Raw genomic sequence first — 11,397 nt, forward strand, 5'->3', positions numbered from 1 at the left:
TTTATCCTGCACTACCATGAGCTTATGTAACGAAATGTTCTTATCTGTACTGTAAAGTTTCAAATTTGAATGACAATAAAAAGGAAGTCTAAGTCTTATCTATTACAAAAAAGATCAATTAGAATAATACATAATGTTGGATATAGAGAACATACAAATCCATTTTTTATTAAATCCCAATTATTGAAATTCAACGATTTGGTGCATTGATGCACTACATTGTATCGTATGCATGTTCGAAATAAACTGAAACTGAACTGAACTGAAGTTTTATTGACCCGTGGCAGAATAAAAAACTCAAGTCAAAACATAAATAAATGTGTATGGAAAGAGGAAAAAGTTATATTTTGATAAATAATAGTGGATTAGGTCTATATAGCGTTCTTCTAGACTCTCAAAGCGCTTTACAGAGAGGACTGAGAACCCATCATTCTTACTTTGATGGGGTTAAACTACATTTGTAACCACAACTAATACCCGGAAGCTCTCTTATGGCCAATAAGGCCAGATTAAAACATAAAATATGCATATGTAATGAGGAAAAATTTATATTTTGATAAATATTAGTGGATTAGAACTCAAAGCTGACTTGCATTGCTGTTTCTTCCCCTTTGTAAGTGTATCACTTCTCCACATCATTGTGCCATTTTAAAAATAAAATGTTAATAGTATATGTTTGGACACACCTCTTGAAAGCGCAGAATCAAAACGGTAAAAAGAAGAAATGGGAAAAGACAACAAAAATAGTATGGTATGATTTATTTGATCAGGACATGCTGGTCAAAGTCACATGGCTAAATTTACCCTATTCAACATGTCCGAAAACAAACTACAAGAAGCAAAAACAAAAAAAGGTTGAAGGATCTTTTAAGAAATGTGAAATCCCTATCTTACTGCATAAATCAATGTTCCTCTTTTTGCTATTGCCAACAGGAACCACCAAAAAAAATGACATGAAACACAGACTTGGACTTAAAAGCTATGATCTTAAACTTTTGATCACCTGATGAACAGCCTGTTTGAGTTTTAAATTCAGTTTTCAATATACTTGAAAATTCTTGGGTTTACAGTATTGCTTATGTGTCATTTTACATTTCGATGCTCTTCTTAAAATCTGGTTACACTCCACCAATCTTTTAATTTCTCCCCGTCAATATTTGTTTGGCTATTTTCTTTCACCCAATCATCAAAAAAGTTCCTTGTACATTTGACTTCTATCACTGTTTCAGAAGAACACACGCTGGACTACAAAAGCAATGAGTTGTCACAACAAAAAAAAAGTCCATCCATTTCCTACCGCGTTTCCCTTTTGCTGTCGCGGTGGGTGCTGGAGCCTATCTCAGCTGTCTTAAGCTATTATGTTTCAATGCTGATGGCACATCAGTTATTTTCCTGTAATAATCAGGAACTTATCTCACACACACACACACACACACACTACATTCTCACACTAATTAAGGTGATATTCTAACACTGTCATTACATGATTCCACATGTTGAAGGTAAACATTGCCTATCCAGTGTCGAGCCTGGTGGGCTGGTTCTCATTGTCAGGGATTTCTCGTCTTCCACACCATCAACATGGAGGATTATTAACGTAAACGTGAGACGCTTGGCTCCCATCATTCATGTACTTGTTCGATGTCCTCCAGAGAACCATGACATACTTTGATAGGATTTGATGCGCTTGCTCGGCTTGTCAACCTGCTGGTGAGCAGACATTCTACTGAGATGGAGAAGATACCTGCCACTGCTGGAATATAGCAAACACTCTTTTAGATTGATCAGGTGGACCCTGGCAGGAAAGACAGAAGAAAGCATTATAGAAATTGTGTCAACGTTCCAATTATATACATTTATGATATATATATAAATACACACACACACATACATATATATATATACACACACACACATAATACATATATATACACATATATAATACATATATATAGTCATGGCCAAAAATATTGGCACCCCTGCATTTCTGTCAGATAATGCACCACTCCTCCAGAAAATTGTCATAGTTCATGTATAATTTGCCAAGAATGTTGAAAATAAACCAACCATCTGGCTTACCTGTGCTGGACTGCCAGCCACTGTGTTCTTCGCGGGCACAAGGAGGTCAAGGGCAGCCTTCCATCCTTGCTGATGAGGCGCTGGCACGGCGTCGGAAAGGGGCTTGGCCTGAGGATCCACGTTCTCTTTTCCGGCCGACAGCCAGGGGCACCAGTCTCTGTGCTGAGCCAGCGGGTCGAATGCGTTCTTGTGCACAATGTCATCCTGCAGACGGCAAGTAACTAAACAAATGCAGTTTGGCTGATTCATGGAGGTTAAAATGTGGATGTCAGCACTTACGGTTGATGACAGGCGCAGGCGTTTTGACGCCAGGGGAAGGCAGGAGGTCCCGTCGGCACTGGCACCCTCCCCTGGCCCCTGGCTACGTGTTGCAGGCCTCTTGCCCCTCGTCAAGGGACTTGGGAGCTCCTCAACAGGACTGGGCGAGTCTCTGCTTTTGGCTCTCATAGCTACAGGTATACCCTCACCCTGTAGGACATGTCAGATCCATAAAGTAGACTGCAGGGCACAAAGTAAGGTCATCCAGACTAAAGAGGTGTGTTCACTTATGGCGGGTTTGCTGAAAAGCACAAGCAACAAACAAAGCCACAAGTGTGAACGCATCTTAAAAAAGGGACCTATTATGCAAAACCAACCTTTCACACCTATTGGTATCGTTTTTTGTTTATTTGGGATCGGCATAAGTCCCAACATTTTTTAATCAAACCATGTTTATAAAACAATCTTGCCTTCCTTCAAAACACGTCGACTTGTGATGTTTTTACAACATGTGACTTCAGCAGCTATCTCAATATATGGTAAAGGTTTACCCAAGGAGCTTTGTGCAAGTCCACCATTGTAGTCAATAAGCGCCTTCTTTTTCTCTATCCTCTTGTTGTGGGGCAGACTGGCTCATACATGTACATGCACCCGCCGTTGCTGCCTTTTTTAATACAAAGTAGTGTATAGTTCTAACTTATATCGGTCAGTAGATCGGATACACATGCGCTAATAACTACAACACGGCTGACGGGGAGAAGACGCAGTCAAAGTGGAGGCACGTAAAGAAGGCCACCCACAAAACGATGCATCCTGAAGAAGGGGTCAGAAAGCGGCTTCAAGGTGGTCTGTAAAACAATCTATGCAAAATTTGGACCAAGGAACCACCAATAGATGCATGTGGCGCAGAAGAAAGTGTTAAAGTGGAAGAAAAAAATCATAATATGACCCCTTTAAATCATAACTTGCCTGATCAGAGCGAGACGAGTCCTGGCTCCTCAGCTTCATGCGGGACGGAGTGGTAGGAGGCGTGGGCGAGGTTGACTGGTCCCCTTGGCACTCCAGTATGGGAGCTGAAGCAGCGGAGTGGTGGGGAGGGGAAGCGGCGCTTGCGGTGTTTGCAGTGGGATCAACATCTTCTCCCACGTGCTCCATTTGGTGGAAATTCCACAGGCCAACTTTGCGCATACAGTACGAGCAGGTGAGGATGGGCAGCATTGTAGTGTGTGCGCACATGCTAGGAAAAGACAATGGCGATCAATCCAGGCATTGTAAGCAAGCATTAGAACTTGGGATGGAACAGTTCACAAAATGCACAGCTCAGATCATATCAGTTTTCGGTTTAGTGTACATTGTTGTTTTTAACAACCAGAATACCATACATCCCAATAATACACCGTTATCGTGTGGTTCTAACAAAAATATAAAATAAAAGACAAAAATGGCTCTAAAAGCTCTGACAATTGAATTAATATAAACAAAAAATATAAGCAACCATTTTTAACACATTATATGCCATCAACATAAAGTGAAGTACAAGCTTTATCAGCACTACGTTTTGTTTGTTTAAGTCAAAACAAAAATATCAGGTAATTAAATGCAAAAAGATTTACATTTATTGGTGCAATAGATCAATTAACAACTTTTAGCAGTATTTTTAATCAAAGCATAGGAATTTTGCAAAATAAATGTGACAGTGGGTGCTTTAGGTACAAAGTGATGACGTAAGCTACTTTTTTTAAACTTTATTTTGTTAACGCAGGATGTTGCGAACAGCACTTTTATTGTGAAGGCTGGAAGTTTGCTGCTGTTCTTAAAAAAAGGCACATGACGTAGGGTTTCCCATTAATGTAAGTAAATGTGGCACACTGCCACTGCAAAATCACAGCCGCCACACCTTCAAAATAAGGTTGTTTTTTTACATCAAATTTCATTTTTTAAAGTGTTACAATGTAGTGTAGCCTCCAGAAGAAGTCACACAAAGTCCAACACTATTTTAACTTTTATTGCGAATTTTATCAACTCCGGCCCAATTCCAACAAGTTTTACCTCCCGTGCAAACACTTTCGTCTCCATGCTTCCCTGAACACATAACACCACTTCCACATTTTCCACCAATCCACTTTCAGGCACGGACGGTGTTTTGGATCATGGGAAAAATAAACTTCAAATCAAAACCACACAATCATAAAACATTACCACCAGCAAGTCGTTACAGTACAAATGGATAGCCTATTTTTCTGACACCATTGACTAGTGATACATGTCAAATTTGGCAATAAAAAAAAGCCTTTGATCACCAAAAATAGTGCTCCCAAAACCGGATATTGTGATGAAGTAAACACGTTATTTTCTGGAGCATAGTCAGTATGTCTGCTATGTGGACGTAACTTTAATGTATCCCAGATATACCTGCGGACAGCGATCTACAAAATGTACAAATATTAAGAGGACAGTTTTAAAAAGCAAAAAAACGAGTACATTCTATAACAACACCAGAAAAAGATGCTAGATTTGATGCTAGTCGTTTCTTTTATAAAAAAAAAAGTCTCTAGACACTTGAAAAATTCTCATCAAATTACACTGTACAATAAGCAGCAACAACTGAAAATAAAGGAAATAGCACATATAAAAATATGTTAATAATAACAGATTTAATTTTAAATGTATGTACACATTTTTTGAGCCTTTTAAAGAAAATCATATCATCTTAGCAAATTATACGATGACATCAATATGACCACTCCCCCACCACCACAGGTATCCTGGCAATCTAGGAGAAACCCTATTGACGTCTCCTATATTTTTGAGTGGAGACGACTTCAAGCGGTGTAGAAGGAAAAAAAAGCATCTCAAGTTACGGCCGCCGTCCTTTCTGTACATTGATCCTACATCGATCTTGCATCGAGCTTAGGTCGGTGGTGTCGTCCACAACAACACAAGCAGAAGGGAGGTGTTGCAGGTATTACTGTTGTCCTGGCTAGTATTAGCTTCGTAGTTAGTTTGCGGACTTAGTCGGTGTTTCAAGTGGTTTTTCGACATTGTTTAGTTCAGGAGTGAGTGTTTGAGTGTTTAAAGAACGAACAAATATGCAGTCCCTAACATAATTTTATCAAACATCTATTCCTTCTCATCGCAATGACATTTCACTCACATTTATGTCAGTTTCTGTGATATTCCACATCTAACTGTATTTTTTATTATTGGCCAATTCCGTGATTTCATCCGTTAAAGCAAGTCATAGGGTCTTACTTCACCTCATTATGCACATAATCAGAACAACACTACACGCTCCAAACTGATCAGTAACACAAAGAAAGAACTCATTTCAAGCAACAAATGCGCTTTCAACCGTGTCAGATCAACTGGACAGTTCTGTTTTTTTTCACAAACCGTTCCATCCCTAGTTACAACATCAACTCACTTTGCAGCCCAGCCACAGAGAGAAACAATGCATGCAGCCACTTGGACTGCAAACGGTTCAGAGCATGTGGTTCCCTTTCTTTTTTGTTCAGTGTCTATCAACTGCAGGATAGCACTGACAACATCCTCGGTCAAAGACTGCAAAAAAGCACAAAAATCAAGACATTTCAGCAACATAAACAAGTTAGAAGACTGTTAATGGTGATAATGGCAATGGTACTTGTGCTTTGTCACCATTGATTTGAGCAGCTCAGGCTTCATAGATGGTAGCTGCTGCCCAAGCATCAACGCGCTCTGATAACGCTCGATTAGGGCAGTCAAAAGTGCTGATGGCTCCCCGGCTGTCACCATCCACAACCGCTCTGAAGTCAGGACAACATTCCCCATCAAGAATGGCTACTAATGACACGTTTGAATAAAAGTGAGCGTTCTTACCCGGACATGGAAAGTCCGGCCATGGACAAAACTTCTCATGTTTGGTCTGAAGCTGCCTGGATAGCTCTGCAATACGGGTTTCATCTAAGTGAAGGGAGGAAAGCGTCATGTGGAACGATATAAAGAGGAAGACTGGGCAGCTGGAGCATTTGGGCAAGTTGAGTTGAGTTTTGAGTTTATTTCGAACATGCATGCATACAACATGATACATCACAATTTCCAGTTTCTCTATTCAACATGTTCGAAAAGGAGTAGGAAGAAGCAGAGCTTATTTAATCCTACCCCTTTTCCTTTACATAGCAGTTGCTAAAACTTTTGTTCACTTCCTGTTCTCAATTTATTCACAATATACTCCATAAGTAATAACAATAAAAATAAATAAATAATACTGGGTGAAGTAAGTTATATTTCATATGGTGAGATGAGTAAGATTATCTTGAAAACGAATGGATGGATGAGGTAAATTCAGAATGTTTATCATGGTTCTTCTCAGTCGCGGGAGATAAATGTTTTTCCAAAGTCCAACGTCTGTTGGAGCAATGCACAGAAAAAGGGCTTACATTTCTCAAAGTCTAATGTCTGTTGGAGCAATCCACAGAACAAGGGCTTACATTTCTCAAAGTCTAATGTCTGTTGGAGCCATGCACAGAAAAAGGGCTTACATTTCTCAAAGTCTAAGGTCAGTTGCAGCGATGCACAGAGGAAGGCCTGGCAGCTGGAGCACTTGAGCGTGTCGTGGGAGACGTTGATCCAGCCATAGCGGGCACACATGAGAGGTGAGAGCGCACGGGGCTTCCCGGCCCATTTCAAGCAGTGCAGGGCTAAGGAAAACCAGTGAAAACACTGCAGGATGAAGGACAATATATCATTTGCAACAAAAAGGATATTGAGTAGGACTGCACTCTGCTGAAAAAGGCTTCTTTGTTGGTTGCCTCACAAGGTGCTTGAGTGCTGCTCTTGACATCAGGGACTTTTGACTCTCCTTGTCCACTGTAGTTTACGAATAACACAAAATGCACAGAGTGCAATGCATTTAGTTTTATCAGCAAAAAGAAAAGTGCTGCTGTATAGGGCCACCCCCTGCTTCTAATCTTAGCTCTAACAGTCCATCTATCAGTCAGTCCCTCGACATTTCTGACAGCAGGGACAAGAAATGAGACAACTTCATTATTTCACCTACACAAACACTTTTTGAAATAATGCATGTTAAAAATCTATACTGTAGGAGAAAGTCAGCCCAGGCGTGAACTTGAACGCATTTCTTTTTGCTGCTTGAGTTTCATTGCAGCCCGCCTACCAGCTAATTAGCCACATTAGCTTCTAGGATGAACAAATATGTCGCATCAAACCCTTTTGTGATGTTCTTCTGGCTCACCCGTTAGTGACGCTGCCTGACGGTGAGACGCCCTCGTTGAGAAGCTCTCGGATTTTCTCCGGCGACGTAAAGGAAATTTTGTTTTGACTAGCGTTGCTGAGGCGCTCCACACTACCGTTGCCGATGGCCGCCATGTTTAGTATTTTCTTCTTCGCCTTTAATGCCGGTCTACAAAATATGGCGCACTACCGCCATCTACCAACCGCCAACGACACCTACTGGACATGACACCCTTTATTTTTTTTAGCATTATTGATTTTTGTTTTTGTTTTTATATTTTAATTAAAAAATACTAGTTATAGGTTTTCAATTTGACACTTGTGTTCTGTTGTTTTTAAGCACCCAAAGCAAAACACTTTTTTTTTTCAAGCTGAGAGGAGTGCTCTTCTGTTTTTTAATGTCCACTGCAAATACAGTATGTAAGCATTGTGAATATAACAGGAGTGCTCTGCTGTCTTTAGGGTTTTTTTGTTTTATTTTTTTATAGCAAAAATTATGTTCAAAGAACCGCTTTAGGAAAAAGACGTATTGTTGTTTTATAAATAAATAATAAATGATAAATGGGTTATACTTGTATAGCGCTTTTCTACCTTCAAGGTACTCAAAGCGCTTTGACAGTATTTCCACATTCACCCATTCACACACACATTCACACACAGATGGCGGGAGCTGCCATGCAAGGCACTAACCAGCAGCCATCAGGAGCAAGGGTGAAGTGTCTTGCCCAAGGACACAACGGACGTGACTAGGATGGTAGAAGGTGGGGATTGAACCCCAGTAACCAGCAACCCTCCGATTGCTGACCCGGCCACTCTACCAACTTCGCCACGCCGTCCTATTAAAAAAAAAAACACGACTTAAGAATCCTCTATGACAGGAGCATGCTGTTGTTTTTAAGCACTTAATGCCATAAACGCTATAATTGAAGATTTTCAATACGACAGGAGTGTCGTGCTGTTTTTAAACACTTTGATTGATTGATTGAAACTTTTATTAGTAGATTTACATATTCCGTACAATTGACAACTAGATGGTAACACCCGAATAAGTTTTTCAACTTGTTTAAGTCGGGGTCCACGTTAATCAATTCATGGTGCCTGCAAAACAGTAGTTTAAGATTTTCAATCTGACAGGAGCGCTCAGCTGTTTTTAAACATCTTCTGCAAAAACACTAGTTCAACATTGTGAATAGTACAGGAATGTTTTTAGGAATATTCTGCAAAAATGCTGTTTAAAGATCCTCTGCTGGACTGGGGTGTGCTGCTGTTTTTAAGGAACCAACTGCAAAAACACAAGTTAAACATTCTTAGTCTGGCAGAGTTGCTTTGCATTTTAACATTGTGAATCCGACAAGAGTGCTCTGCTGTTTTTAAATATCTACTGCAAAAGCACTAGTTTAAGATTTTCAATCTGACAGGAGTGCTTTGCTGTTTTTAGGAATTTTCTGCAAAAATGCTGTTTTAAGATCCTCTAGGACAGGAGTGTGTGGCTGTTTTTAAGCACTCACTGCAAAAACGCTATGGTGAAAGACTTTCAGTATGACAGGAATGCCTTGCTGTTTTTAAGCACCTACTGCAAAAACACTATTTTAAGATTCCCAATCAGACAGGAGTGATGGTTCTAAGAATTTTCATAAAAAATGCCGTTTAAAGATCCTTTTTAAGGACCGAGTGCAAAAAATGCTATTTAAACATCCTCTATGACAGGGGCGCTCTGCTGTTTTTAAGCAATTACTGCAAAAACGCTACAGTTAAAGATTTTTAATATGACAGGAGTGCCTTGCTGTTATTGTGCCTATTGCAAAAACATTAGTTTAAGATTTTCAATCTGACAGGAGTGCTTTGTTGTTTTTAGGAATTGTCTGCAAAAATGCTGTTTTAAGACCCTCTATTGGACAGGAGTTAAAGTTAAAGTGCCAATGATTGTCACACACACACACTAGGTGTGGCGAAATAATTCTCTGCATTTGACCCATTACCCTTGATCACCCCCTGGGAGGTGAGGGGAGCAGTGAGCAGCAGCGATGGCCGCGCCCGGGAATAATTTTCGTGATTTAACCCCCAATTTTAACCCTTGATGCTGAGTGCCAAGCAGGGAGGTAATGGGTCCCATTTTTATAGTCTTTGGTATGACTCGGTCAGGGTTTGAACTCACGACCTACCGATCTCAGGGCGGACACTCTAACCACTAGGCCACTGAGTGCCATGCTGTTATTGTGCCTATTGTAAAAACCCATCCATACATTTTTCTACCGCTTGTCCCTTCCGGGGTCGCGGGGGGTGCTGCATGGAGCCTATCTCAGCTGCATTCGGCCGGAAGACGGGGTCCACCCTGGACAAGTCGCCACCTCATCGCAGGGTCAACACAGATAGACAGACAACATTTACACTCACATTCACACACTAGGGCCAATTTATAGTGTTGCCAATCAACCTACACTACATTAAATTTCTCAATCTGGCAGGAGTGTTCTGCTGTTTTTAAATGTCTATTGCAAAAACGCTAGTTTAACATTGTGAATCTGACAGTGGTGCGCTGCTGTTTTTATGAATTTTCTGCAAAAATGCTGTTTACAAATCCTCTATAGGAAAGGAGGATTACTTTAAGGCACTCGCTGTAGAAACGCTGTAATTAAAGATTTTCAACATGACAGGAGTGTCTTGCTCTTTTTAGGAATCTTCTGCATAAATGCTATTTTAAAGATTCTCAAACTGACAAAGGCACTCTGCTGTTTTTAGGAATATAGTGCAAACGTGCAGTTTAAAGATGCTCGATATGATGTGGCTAATGTTGTAAACGCTTCTGCAAAACGCCAGTTAAAGGCCTACTGAAACCCACTACTACCGACCACGCAGTCTGATAGTTTATATATCAATGATGAAATCTTAACATTATAACACATGCCAATACGGCCGGGTTAACTTATAAAGTGACATTTTAAATTTGCCGCTAAACTTCCGGTTCGAAACGCCTCTGAGGATGACGTATGCGCGTGACGTAGACCGGGGAACACGGGTATGCCTTCCACATTGAAGCCAATACGAAAAAGCTCTGTTTTCATTTCATAATTCCACAGTATTCTGGACATCTGTGTTCGTGAATCTGTTTCAATCATGTTCATTGCATTATGGAGAAGGAAGCTAAGCAAGCAAAGAAGAAAGTTGTCGGTGCGAAATGGACGTATTTTTCGAACGTAGTCAGCCACAACAGTGCACAGCCGGCGCTTCTTTGTTTACATTCCCGAAAGATGCAGTCAAGATGGAAGAACTCGGATAACAGAGACTCTAACCAGGAGGACTTTTGACTTCGATACACAGACGCCTGTAGAGAACTGGGACAACACAGACTCTTACCAGGATTACTTTGATTTGGATGACAAAGACGCAGACGTGCTACTGTGAGTATGCAGCTTTGGCTTCTAAACATTTGATCGCTTGACCGTATGCGCGCAACTTTTTTTTGCGTATGTACGTAACTTTTTTAAAATATATAAGCTTTATGAACCTTGGGTTAGGTGAACGGTCTTTTGGGCTGAGTGATTGTGTGTGTTGATCAGGTGTTTGAATTGTATTGGCGTGTTCTATGGAGCTAGGAGCTAGCATAGGAGCTAGGAGCTAGCATAACACGTACCGTACCGTACGTGCGCGTCACGTACGTAACTTTTTAAAAATATATAAGCTTTATGAACCTTGGGTTAGGTGAACGGTCTTTTGGGCTGAGTGATTGTGTGTGTTGATCAGGTGTTTGAATTGTATTGGCGTGTTCTATGGAGCTAGGAGCTAGCAGAGGAGCTAGGAGCTAGCATAACACGTACCGTACCGTACGTG

General features: G+C 40.6%; 1 protein-coding gene across 1 annotated transcript; it reads right to left on the reverse strand.

Annotated features, from left to right (window-relative positions):
• Positions 1-744: 744 nt before the first annotated feature.
• Positions 745-7,767, reverse strand: zc3hc1 (zinc finger, C3HC-type containing 1). The gene is made up of 10 exons (XM_062066831.1): positions 7,571-7,767; positions 7,083-7,185; positions 6,858-7,008; positions 6,196-6,279; positions 5,995-6,122; positions 5,762-5,898; positions 3,307-3,574; positions 2,359-2,547; positions 2,080-2,283; positions 745-1,795 (listed from the first exon to the last, which is right to left on the reverse strand). The coding sequence occupies exons 1-10, from the start codon at positions 7,702-7,704 to the stop codon at positions 1,724-1,726; spliced, it is 1,470 nt and encodes a 489-aa protein (XP_061922815.1). The 5' UTR covers positions 7,705-7,767; the 3' UTR covers positions 745-1,723.
• Positions 7,768-11,397: the final 3,630 nt, after the last annotated feature.

The sequence above is a fragment of the Entelurus aequoreus genome, linkage group LG12, assembly GCF_033978785.1.
Source record: "Entelurus aequoreus isolate RoL-2023_Sb linkage group LG12, RoL_Eaeq_v1.1, whole genome shotgun sequence".
In the NCBI taxonomy this organism is placed as follows: domain Eukaryota; kingdom Metazoa; phylum Chordata; class Actinopteri; order Syngnathiformes; family Syngnathidae; genus Entelurus; species Entelurus aequoreus.